At 37.3% G+C, this 13,616-nt stretch overlaps 1 protein-coding gene across 3 annotated transcripts in view; it reads left to right on the plus strand.

Moving 5' to 3' along the window:
* Positions 1 to 13,616, plus strand: part of LOC128703879 (vesicle trafficking 1) — an 85,060-nt gene that overhangs the window by 40,939 nt on the left and 30,505 nt on the right. The window contains exons 6-7 of one of the 3 annotated variants that reach the window (XM_070087024.1): positions 4,297 to 4,366; positions 9,712 to 9,766. In XM_070087024.1, coding sequence (XP_069943125.1) covers positions 4,297 to 4,366; positions 9,712 to 9,766 — 125 coding nt within the window. Of the gene's footprint in view, positions 1 to 4,296; positions 4,367 to 9,711; positions 10,388 to 13,616 lie in introns of those variants that run through there. The other 2 variants (XM_070087023.1, XM_070087025.1) reach the window with 2 other exon arrangements.

Raw genomic sequence — 13,616 nt, forward strand, 5'->3', positions numbered from 1 at the left:
ATTACAGGCTTTCGTTTTACACTCACTTGGCAGAATGGTAGTATTCCCCTGGATGGTTGCTGTCTACCAACCTACTACCTACATAATGCAGTATCATACATGATTATATGGTAATTAACTTGGCTGTGACTAATTAGCGATACATTTACTCTAGCTGTGTTTCTACAATTGTTGAATGTGTTGATAGGGCCAGTAGGCCTGCTGCAGCGTTCCTTCTTTCTTATGTATGTTCTTATGTTTCTTATGAAAAATTATGAGAAAGTTGTAGCATAGGATATTATGAATTCACTGATGCATATCAATTAACCCTTTGACTGTTTCAGGCCCCTCTCTGAAACTGTCATTCTATGTCGCTCAATTTTTGAAAAAAAAAAAAATTATTTTTTCTTATGAAATGATAGAGAATCTTTTCCCGATGGTAATGACACCAAAAGTTCGAAATTTGGTCGAAAACTCGTGGAATTATGGTCCCGCGAAGTTAGCGGTCTCGGCGACATATGCGTATCGGCGATTTCGCCGACTTTGAGCCCAATTTTCAGCCAATTCCATTGTTCCAGTTGACCAAACTTATAGCTATTTCTTTAGAACTCCATTTTATCTATCAGCTGAGTACAAGAAACCTCCCATTTACTAATTTGGACTACCCAATATGGTGGTCAGAAATTGGCAATTTGGCCAATTTCACGCAAAATAAAAAAGATGCCAATTTCAAAATAGGGTCCAGAATAAACAAGGTAGACATTCGTGGCACTAAAATAACATATGCTCTGTTCATTAGTCACATCTCTAGGCCCCTCTTATATTATTATTGCTTTCTATTTTGATTTTTTATTCATACAAAAAAATACAAAATTTACTGTTATGCAGACGACTGCATTATTGTAAAAATGGTATAAATAATATCAGTGCACTAGTGAAAGAATATTAGACTCCCTAGTTGACGTGTATTGGACGTGTGGTGTGATTTATTTACTCTTCAACATTGGTAAAAATCGAACATTTTCGCTACTTTGAGCTTAGTTTCAAGGTCGTTTTCATCGTAAAAGTAATGAAAATCATCTCTATTTCTGTAATATGTTTTCCATTTTATCACCTAAGACCATGAAAACGCGAATACAATGATAAATACTATACGAAAATACACCTCAAAGTCGGCGTTTTATTCCAAAAAAACGATCAGATTTTTTTTTTTCTCATTACGCAATGTGTGCTGCAGGATTTTTTTTATGTGGTGCACACTGACCACACAGACCCATTCTCTCACATGTGGGCCTACCAGCTTTCTCCCACTTGATTTGAAGCCGCTAGAATTATTGAGTATATATACGTCAGAAACATTGGCTCGTAAGACGTATTTATACGTCGAAAACAGTCAAAGGGTTAAAACAGCTAACTTCCCAAACACACTGCATATTCTAGAGATTCCCCACAACTTATTAAGTAAGGAATAGTAATATTTATTTGGCTAATAAAATGAAAAATGTACAAGTAAGTCTCCTGCCAGCTGCTTCTGTTACATCAACACGCAATATTATTTTGAACAAGGTGAAGCCATAGCCAAAGTCTGCAGCTTATCCATATCTCCTGGACATGGCATTCTACAGCATTTTATACATAAGTGCTGTACACTTAGGATTCTTCTTTCAACAAACCGGCCGTATCCCACCGAGGCAAGGTGGCCCAAAAAGAAAAACAAAAGTTTCTCTTTTTAAATTTAGTAATTTATACAGAAGGGGTTACTAGCCCCTTGCTCCTGGCATTTTAGTCGCCTCTTACAACACGCATAGCTTACGGATTAAGAATTCTGTTCCACTTCCCCATGGAGATAAGAGGAAATAAACAAGAACAAGAACTAGTAAGAAAATAGAAGAAACCCCAGAGGGGTGTATATACAGTGGTCCCTCAATAATCGTCCTGCCTGAAAGTTGTCCATTTTGGAAATAGTCCCATTATTTTGTCTAAACATTGGCTCGCAAATGGTTCATTAACTCGCTAATTGTCCTGCGTCTGGGATGCGTACTCACGCTCTGAGTGGCCTGGGCCTGCCTTCCCAGCCAGTGTGCCATTGTTTATCAGTGAACAACGGTCCCCTTACTTGCTCCTACGAAATATTTCACAATATTCCATTGATTTTATTGCTTGCAAGTGCTAAATAAGCTACCATGGCTCCAAAGAAAGCTTCTAGTGCCAGCCCTTTGGTAAAGAATGTGAGAAACACATATAATTTATGAAAAAGTTTGTAGAAAAATACAAAGGTGGTGGTGGTGGTAGAGTGGAAGCAGTTGTGATAGTGGTTGATGGTGGTAGAAGGTAGTAGTGATGGTGGTAACAGTTGTAATAGTGGTAGAAGGTCGTAGTGATGGTGATAGAGGGTTCCTTCTTTAGTGATTCAGCGATTCTACCAACTCCTCCAATGTTGTTGGAGTTATGTAGGGCTACAGAAAACACCACCGCCTCAGCTGCTGCTTCACCACCATTATGGACGGCTTACTCTCAGTGGTCCTTATATACCCAACAACAACACAACACAGCACCTCTCGTGACATACGTAATGACTTATTTTATTCATTCTAGATTATATTCCATGTTTCTATGTTATTAATCTTCTTCTTTCAACACATCGGCTGTATCCCACCGAGGCGGGGTGGCCCAAAAGGAAAAACGAAAGTTTCTCCTTTTACATTTAGTAATATATACAGGAGAAGAGGTTACTAGCCCCTTGCTCCCGGCATTTTAGTCGCCTCTTACAACACGCATGGCTTACGGAGGAAGAATTCTATTCCACTTCCCCATGGAGATAAGAGGAAATAAACAAGAATAAGAACTAGAAAGAAAATAGAAGAAAACCCAGAGGGATGTGTGTATATATATATGCCTGTACATGTATGCATAGTGTGACCTAAGTGTAAGTAGAAGTAGCAAGACGTACCTGAAACCTTGCATATTTATGAGACAGAAAAATGGACACCAGCAATCCTACCATCATGTAAAACAATTACAGGCTTTCGTTTTACACTCACTTGGCAGGACGGTAGTACCTCCCTGGGTGGTTGCTGTCTACCAACCTACTACCTATAATGTTATTAATATTGTTTATTATGTCATATTAGTTGAATTGTGATAGATAAGTAAGCCGTAGAGTTGATATTAGTGTCATATTCTCCAACAATAAACTTACCATCCCTCCCTCACACAAACAAGTCTTCAATAAGAACATAAGAAAGGAGGAACACTGCAGTAGGCCTGCTGGCCCATACTAGGCCGGTCCTTCACAAATCCAACCCACTAACAGAACAAATGCTACCCAAGCAATAAGCTCAGGTGCAAGTCCGACTCAAATCCAACCCCTCTCACTCGTGTATTTATCCAACCTAAATTTGAAACTACCCAAGCCATAGCTTTTAGAACATAAGAAAGGAGGAACACTGCAATAAGCCTGTTGGCTCATACTAGGCCGGTCCTTCACAAATCCAACCCACTAACAGAACAAATGCTACCCAAGCAATAAGCTCAGGTACAAGTCCGACTCAAATCCAACCCCTCTCACTCGTGTATTTATCCAACCTAAATTTGAAACTACCCAATGTTTTAGCTTTGATCACCCTACTAGGCAGACCGTTCCACTCATCAACTACTCCTATTACCAATGTTCATTTACACATTTTATTAGTGCTTTACATTTATTTGGCATTCTTTTCTGCATGTAAATCTATATTTATGCTAGGGAAGTGACCCCTGAAGTGACCTAGAGTCCTTATGGATTATGGAGGGGGATTCCCCTTCCAAACAATAACCTCTCTTCCCTCTCTCCTCCTCCCTGTCTTCCATTCAATAAAGGTAACTGTCATGTTGAATGTTCATTCTTTTGTGCATGTAAATCTATCTTTTAGGTAAAAAAAAAAATTGTTGTTGATACTTCTGGGTGTCTGGAACGAATTACTTGGATTTACATTATTTCTTATGGAGAAAATTGATTCGAAAATAGTCCATTTCGATAATAGTCCCACTTCCAGGAACGGATTAAGGACGATAATTGAGGGACCACTGTATATATGCTTGTTCATGTATGTGTAGTGTGACCTAAGGGTAAGGAGAATTAGCAAGACATACCTGAAACCTTGCATGTTTATGAGACAGAAAAATGGACACCAGCAATCCATCATTAAAACAATTACAGGCTTTTGTTTTACACTCACTTGGCAGGACAGTAGTGCCTCCCTGGGCACTTGCTGTCTAACAACCTACTACCTACAACATTTATAATTATCAATTTATAATATTAAACACATTTTGCAGGTGCCTCGGCCTGTACCAATGCAACCTCCAGCAACTGGTGCGTACCCGACACCAGCATCAGAAGCTACAGGTAAGCCTCGTAGTTTTGGCATAGACACTCAGACTAATTTAGAATTGGCGTTGTTAGTAAAAACTGTTTAAAAAATAAGTACTCTCCCCCTCCCCCAGAGTAAGAAGTATGACGAGCAAGTACATGATTGTCTAGGCATCTACATAACCTATTTGAGCAATATCTCATGTTTATTTTCATTACTGTGTTTGTTAGCAAATCTTATTGCAGTTTTTTGTCTTCACATTCAGTCCTTGGTATGTGTCTATCGTGTCCCTTGTTTTGCTGTTCTGCCTCCCTCTCATTTTTTACTCCCATCTTTGGAAAGTCTAATGATTTATATCTGTTCGTTCCTTCCCAAACTCTTCCTTCTCTCTTTCGACCTTGTATTCATTTTTTTGAGAGTTTCGCAGACATTGATGTGATTCCTTTGTACGTTGATGGTTTGAAGTCCCATGCAGAGCTAGATCACACTGCCATCTTTTTTAATCATAATTTTCAAGGGCACTTACTAATCTGCCAGTACCTTCACTGCTGAGTTGCATGCCCCATTGTTACAACCATTGTCCAAATTGCAACCACATCAGCATCAGTTTTTGTTTCTTACACTGCATTACAAACTGTTCATCTTCCTGTAATTAGGACATGCCTTGATAGTGTTCTAAGTGTCTAAATATAGCAAATTTATATTTACCCTCTTTTCATTTCCTATTATACTCACTCTTAGTCCTCCTTTTTGAAAGTATCATTAAAGTAAATTTTATATCTATAAAGAATGGTTTATAGTCAGTACAGAAAATATGATGTTATTGACGTGGTACTTTATATAAACCCCCTGGTTATGCAGGCATTTCAGGAAGTCTTAAAACAGCTTAAGCCTACTTGTAACATAATTACATAGTGAAATTTTTGCAAGAACAATTTGTTAGGTGTTTTAGTTACACAACTACCTTTAAACTTTGTGAGCTTGTTAGTGGTTGAATATAGATATTAATTTAAAGAATAAAGAGGCACATTATTATTATTATAATCAGAGAAAGCACTAAACCAATGAGGGTTTTAAAGAGGCACAATACCGTGAATGGAACAATACATAGATAACTTGCACATAGGAGACTGTACCTTATGATGACATTTACTATAATTCAGAATTAATTCAGTTAATTCATAATAAAAATCATGGGCCAGTAGGCCTGCTGCAATGTTCCTTCTTATGTTCTTATGTATTCGGCAGGCTGGCTGGCTGGCTGGCTTGCTTTGGCTCTCTGTCTATCTATATCTCTGTCTCACATGCACACATAAGTACAGTTATTATACATAGTGTAAATTACCTAGGATAAACCAAAAATTCCAGGCAAAGATAGGCAGACAAATAGACAGACAAATATGTTTGTGTGTATCAGCAAAAACAAATAAAGCCAGGGTTCCCCGAGCACCCATTTGTCAAATGTCACTGGGCTGTCAACAGTTGTCATAACACCATTCTTCAAGGAGTTTCATATATGTATACTCCAGGCAGACAGAAAGACAGATAAGCAGAGACAGACAGGCAGATACAGACAGACAGATAGATAAACAGAGAGACAAGACATGTTTGTGTGTAACAGTGATAACAAATACAATGAGGTTTAGCTGGAGCAGTGGGCATTTATCAAATGTCACTGGGCTGTCAACAGTATAGGGATGCCTTTCATAACACCATGCTTCAAGGTATATGCCAGGGTATCTAAAACATTGCTGGGACCTATAAATACTTTGTATATATTTCTAGACAATAGTAAATAACCCAGGCAGGTGTAAATGTTCACCTGTCACTATGATTGTGGCTATTTGAGCACTATTTCAGTACCTAATATTAGTGTCAGAACAAAGATAGGCTATGAAATCACAAGAACTATTATAAATTGTAATTATCAGGATGTAAAAAATACATAAATTAAAATAAAAACGAGAAAAAAAGGTATATCGGCAACACTTCTGCAAATGGCAGGAGTCAATGTTGCTGTCAGGTGAGCATCCAGAGTGAACTTCATAGTCTTATATCTTGGTAAGTACTGACCCTAAATTTTTTTTTTTAATCCTATAACATGTAGAAAAATGTGCTCTTCATTTAAAAAAAAAAAAAATTATTTTTCAAAATATTCAGAGCGCCACGTGAGTGAACATAGATCTACGTTTGGACAGTTTAAGGGTTAATACATATTGCTTTCAGTGTCCACTTTTTAAAAAACAAAAATTATCTTGAAATGTAAGAGAACCTTTTTCTGACAAGGACACCAAGAGTACAAAATTTGATAGAAAACTTACAGCATTATACAGGCGCAAAGTTAGCATTCTTGACGTAATTTATGCATCTGTGATTTCATCAAATTTGAGTCCTATTTTAAGACAATTCCATTGCTTCAAACAACCAAAGTCTTAGTTATTTCACTGGTATGCCTTCCACTCTATTACTAGAATACAAGAAATAGTTCAAAATGAACAATGTAGACATTCCTGGCACTAAAACAACATTTCCAGGCCTCTCCTACACAGTGGTACCTCGGGATACGAACAGCTCAAAACTCGATGTAAATAGTGTGCTGAAAATATCTAGCCTAGACAGGACTCGCAGCAATGGTTTTAAGTTGGAAAAATTCAGATTCAGGAGGGATATAGGAAAGTACTGGTTTGGTAATAGAGTTGTGGATGAGTGGAACAAACTCCCAAGTACAGTTATAGAGGCCAGAACGTTGTGTAGCTTTAAAAATAGGTTGGATAAATACATGAGTAGATGTGGGTGGGTGTGAGTTGGACCTGATAGCTTGTGCTAACAGGTCGGTTGCCGTGTTCCTCCCTTAAGTCAATGTGACCTGACCTGACTAGGTTGGGTGCATTGGCTTAAGCCGGTAGGGACTTGGACCTGCCTCGCATGGGCCAGTAGGCCTTCTGCAGTGTTCCTTCGTTCTTATGTTCTTATGTTCTTATGTAAGTGTATTTATGTAAGTGCTTTTTTAACCCTTAACCCTTTGGGGGTCGACAGGTCCTTTCAGAGACTTGTTCTCAGGGTTGGCCAAATTTAAAAAAAAAAAAAATATTTTTTCTTATGAAAAGATAGAGAATCTTTTCCTGATCATAATGACAACAAAAGTATGAAATTTGATGGAAAACTTAGGGAATTATGCTCTCGCAAAGTTAGCGGTCTTGACGATGTTTACGCATCGGCGATTTTGCCCACTTTGAGCCCTATTTTCGGCCAATTCCAGTGTACTAGTCGACAAAAATCATAACTACTGTATTTCGCTAGAACTCCATTTTTTCTATCGAATGAGTACAAGAAACCACCCATTTACCGATTTCAACTATCCAATAAAGTAGTCAGAATTTGCAATTTTGCGTTTCACACAAATTTCAAAAGATGCCAATTTCCGAATAGGGTCCAGAATAAACAAGAAAGACATTCCTGGCACTAAAATAACAAGTTCTCTGTTCGTTAGTCACATCCCCAGGCCCCTCTTATATTTCTTTGGCTTTCCACTTTGAATTTTTATTCTTACAAAAAAAAATAGAAGATTTACTGTTATGCAGACTACTGCATTAGTGTAGAAATGGTATAAATAATATTGGCACACTTGTGAAAGAATATTAGACTTGCCAGTTGATGTGTATTGGACGCTTGGCATGATTTGTTTACTTTGAACTTTGGTAAAAATCGAACATTTCTGCTAATTTGAGCTCAATTTCAAGGTACTTTTCATTGTAAAACCAGTCAGAATCATCTGAATTTCTGTAATATGTCTTCCATTCTATAAAATGAGACCAAGAAAACTAGAATACAACAATAAATACCATACGAAAATACAGTGCAAAGTCGCTGTTTTAATCCCAAAACACGGTCAAAGTTTTTTTTTCTCATTACGCACTGTGTGCTGCAGGATTTTTTTTTTTATACTGCACACACTGACCACATAGACCCATTCTTACATACGTAGGCCTACCAGCTTTCTCTCACTAGATTTGAGGGCGCTAGAATTTAGGCGTACTAGTACGTCAAAAACCCTGGGTCGTAAGACGTACACGTCTGAAACCCCCAAAAGGTTAAACTGTCCAAACGTAGATCTACGTCCACGTGCGTGGGGGGGGGGCTCTGAACGTAGATCTACGTTTTTTTTTTTTTTACATGCTTTCAAATGGGGAAAAATAAAGGTTGGAGCACTATGCATGTGAACGTAGATCTATGTTTGGACAGTTTAAGGGTTAAGTGTATTTTTGGGGGTCTGAAATGGATTAATCTAATTTACATTATTCCTTTTGGGAACAGATTCGTTCGGTATCGGCACTTGAACAGCCTCCTGGAACGAATTAATTTTGTATCCTGAGGTACCACTGTATTACACTTGCCTTCGATTTTGAATTTATAATCGCAAAAATGGAAAGTTTGCTCTTTCCCAGTTAATAAACTATAACCGGGAATGATGGTTTACGGTGTCCCAATAATTATTGGTTCTGAAACCAACAAAAAGTATTCTCTGTTTCCATAGCATGTCTTCCATTCTATCAAATGATACCAAGAAATAGTCTAGAAAACCATAAAAACAATCCAAGAAAATGCCTGAAATTTGCTATTTTAAACTATACATGGTCAGAGTTTTGCTTTTCCCATCATGCACTACATAGGGCAGGATTTTCTTTATATTGTGAACACTCACTGCACAGACCCATTCTCTCATATCTAGGTCAAAATTTACCATTTACAGCTTATCTGAGCGAGTTGAGCTCATGACATAGAACTACCTCTGGGACCCTGGCTTCAGTGACAGTTCTATGTGATGGCCACTCAAAGGTTTAATTACAAGCATTTGGACAGTAGAAATTGCATGCTTCTGTTGGAAATGAAAACCTGAATTTAAATCACAGAATATTGAAAATGTGAGCTTTGATCACATGACTTAAGGTTTTCTACTATATTTTCAATGTTAAAAATAAGTGAGAGAGAATATATGCATCATAAGATAGGAGGTAGTTTGCACCTACCTTCACAGGCAGGCAGTTGTTAATTCCTGATTGCTTAAAATATAACGTAATGATGGCAAAATCTTCATATGCTGGGTAAAACCTGTGCAGCTTTCAGAGTAATGTATTTTAAAATTAAATGATAAATTATTATACAAATTTTGTAATGAGAAACTATTATTATAATCAAAAAGAAGTGCTAAGTGAGAAACTATAGAAAGAATAAAAAATTTCCCATAATTAATTTTGTGTGGACATATGTTCAAAAGGATAGATTAGGAAATTATTTTTTATTATAATTGTAGACAAAATTATTTAAAAAAATATATATATTGTACATTAGATTAATACTGTTTATGCATGTTATGTTGCAGGTGGTACAGTGATGTTAAGTCCTGACATGATAGTGAAGGCTCAGAAATATTGCAGGTGGGCTGTGTCAGCACTTGATTATGAAGATTCTAAAACTGCTATTAATAATCTTCAAAAAGCACTGACACTTCTTAAAACTGGCTGTGACACTTGAGTATTTATCATTGGAACTGGAGCTGTCTTCGTGCTTGTTTTAATATTAACAAGGTGGTGATATTCTAAGTTAAGCAGGTACAGTGTACGTGCATCCTTATGCACACGTGCACGCACACACACACACACATGCATAGAGTTATAATATGGAGTATATCTGAGACCTCATACTATGTAGGAATATGTGATATGTCTGCTTAGGTCTAGGCTACCTGTTTTCCTGAATTTCTCTGTAAATAAAAATCTTTACTCCAGTCTTAACACCTCATACATACATTATATGCCTGCTGTATGCTTCTATCTCCGCCTCTCAAAATCTCATTGTACTTTCAACCCTCATTAGACATTACCTTTCCCTTCAGATTCATATACCTTCTTCATCAGCCTGTCTTGATCCTGTGTTTACAACACCAAACCTTGCCAATGTATTCTGCTCCCTGAATTACATTTTAAATAATACCAGTCTTTTAACTTCTTTACCCCTTATTTCAGTCGCCAGTAGAATAATAAAATTGGTATCCCCTGGTGTGTGTTTTGTTACCTCAACAAATTTTTCACATAAATCCTTGACCCTGTCCTGGGAAGCACATACCCCTTTACCTGTTGCTTAGGCAAAATTTAGGTCAAAGACTTTGCTTCAATTATCATATTGAGGATCAAACCTACAGCACCAGTGCCATTGTACTGAATAACCCATATGGGTTGTCTGTTTCATGAAGTAGAATACAACTCGCCTTACTCTCTCTAATATTCACACTACCCTGATTTTTTTACATGGCTTTTTTTTTTTTTTTCACTTTCATCCTTGCTGCTATATTTTAGGTCCATGCTCAAACTTGTATGAAAGTGTTGACACCACTAGACAGTATTTGGATACATTTTCTTATTTTGCATTGAGTGGCATACTTATTTCCTTAGACATTCCTCTTTTTTTCCTCACCAGTTTTGTGATTTGCCTCATCTTTCATAAACCCATCTTAAGATACATCTGCTAGATATTAAAATACAATGTCACTTTTTCTATACTCCTCTCTTCCAATCTGATGATTGATCTTTCATTTCCTAAACTGCTTTTTCATATCGCCTATTTATTTTCTGTGATTACTTTCAATTTTTTTTTTGTACACCCAAACTCCTCTAACAAGCAATCTTAACTGCTAAAAATTGTCAAAGAAGACAGAGCCAGAATCAACACCAATATAGGGCTGTATTCCTTGAAAACTGGCCTTTAGGTAAATTTAATGATCCCTCGCAACTTTGTTTTATAAATTAAGGTAGGTACAGTACATGTAGAAAAATATTCAGCCATAAAATATATGTATACGAATGGTATTGTAACAGTACTGACAAAATGAAGAATTAGACACATGCAACATCTGAGTAGCTTGAATTTGTAAACATTTCTCCATCCAGTGGCTTTATCAGTACAAGGACATAATGTGAAGACTAGAAGATGAGGTAATCAGTCCCTCAGCCTAGAAGTGGGTGATGAGCACCTTCTCCTAGGCTGTCTAATTCTTCATAAATTATTATGGCTCAGACTGATTACATTCATAAGCTCTTTTCTAGACCTTATGGTCTTGACAATCATACTGTCACTTTTGAATATAAACTTTAGTATTCATTTTCATCATTGTTTTTATGGTTTGCTGTGCAAGAAATTTCTTGAAAGAGTAGGCACTCAAGAATTATAAAATCATAAATTATTAATAATAGTAGTAGTAGTATTTTTGGTTAACCCTTTGAGGGTTGGTCACGTACAAGTGCGTCATTGGAGCCAGGGTTGATCACATACTTGTACGCATAAATTCTAGCGCCTTCAAATCAATTATTATTATTATTACAATAAAAAAGAAGTGCTAAACCATCCTTCAAATCAAGCGGGAGAAAGCTGTTAGGCCTACATGTGATAGAATGAGTCTACGTGGTTAGTGTGCGCAGTAGGAAAAAAAGATCTAGGCACCCACATTGCATTATGGGAGTGGTAATACAGTGTGCCTTTGTCGCCAAGCGGTAAGGAAAACCTCACTCTTCCCCCAAACTGAGACTATTTTCTTCCCAAGTGACAGTTCTAACATAGATTTAAGTGTCACTGAAGTTGGGGAAGGCAGTGTGAATTTGTGCAAATGCTGGCTGGCTGTCTGTCTGTCTGTGTCTGTCTCACAGGTACACATAAATACAATTATACATAGTGTAAATTACCTAGGATAAGCCAAAAAAATCCAGACGGGCAAATAATAGTATCAGGACTCGGATGTGAAGCACTGCATCGTGTGTAATACATTTTGGCTCACTAGTGGCTCTCTCTGAGACAGAGATAGAAAGAGAGGCAAGCAGACAGACAGACATGTTTGTGTAAAGTGAAAACAAATAAAGCAAAAGTAGTGTGCCCTCATCAAATGTCACAACTGTCACTAGTGGAGTGATAAGACGAGTGACACACACTTACACTTCAATTATTATTATTATACTCTCTTGTGTACCCTAGGTAATTTACACTATGTATAATTGTATGTGTGTGTACCTGTGAGACAGAGCCAGCCAGCCAGCTGCCTTCTAGCCATGTAGTTTACACAAACCCACGCTCCCTTCCCCACCAAAACATTGCTGGGACCTATAAATACTATGTATATATTTCTAGACAATAGTATGTGACTAAAATAGGAGAAAATGTTCACCTGTCAATGTTTGTGCAGTTATTGTTTAGTATACAATGAGTGTATATATCCAAAATATGGCTTATATTGGTCTCGCAGGCCATAAGTTACAGTGGAACCTCAAATATCGAACTTTCTTTGGTCCAGAAGGCTGTTTGAGTGCCTTTACCGAATGACTTTATTCCCATCAGGAATAATGTAAATTAGATTAGTCCATTTCAGACCCTCAAAAATACACTTATAAAAGCACTTACAAAAATACACTTACATAATTGGTCGTGTTGGGAGCAGTTGGATTTTTGAGGTTCCACTGTACTTGAAAAAATAAAATGTTAAAAAAATAAAAGAAAAAAGTAGAAAAATAGTAAATAAACTATTACCGCGTGACTGGCAGTCAGCGATGTTGCTGTAAGCGGCTTGGTTTCTGTCAACTTCATGCCTCCACATCTTGGTAAGTATTGATCGAAAAAAAAATTTTTTGTCCTATAACACTCGCAAAATATGCTCTATCATTTCATGAGATTTTTTTTTTTCTTCAAAATTTTTTGACCCTGAGAACAAGTTTGGGAGGGGGACCTGTCAACTCTCAAAGGGCTAATGCATTGTACATATAAATGCTAGTTATGTTCTTCAACATGCATGTCTTAGCTGCAAAATTTATTGGAGTTTTGATGTTAATGAGTGAACAGTATGTCATCTTTCACTTGGACGATTCTGAGAATGATGACCCACTTTACCTAACTCAAACCATACCACGGGCGGGGATAGAACCCCCTATCAGAGAGTCTCAAAACTCCAGACCATTGCATTAGCCATTGGACTAGCTAGCCACAATAAGATTCGTCCAACTAGGTAGATTTCTGTAGAAATATACCTAGATTTCTGTAGAAATATACCTAGATTTCTGTAGAAATATACCTAGTTGGACAAATCTTATTGTGGCTAGCTGGTCCAGTGGCTAATGCGACGGTCTGGAGTTTTGAGACTCTCTGATTGCGGGTTCTATCCCCGCCCGTGGTATGGCTTGTTTGCAATCGTGTCATTACGATTTCGTGAGTCGTGTTACCTAACTCCTTCAACTGGAAAATAACCCAGAT

This window comes from Cherax quadricarinatus, chromosome 20, assembly GCF_038502225.1.
Source record: "Cherax quadricarinatus isolate ZL_2023a chromosome 20, ASM3850222v1, whole genome shotgun sequence".
In the NCBI taxonomy this organism is placed as follows: domain Eukaryota; kingdom Metazoa; phylum Arthropoda; class Malacostraca; order Decapoda; family Parastacidae; genus Cherax; species Cherax quadricarinatus.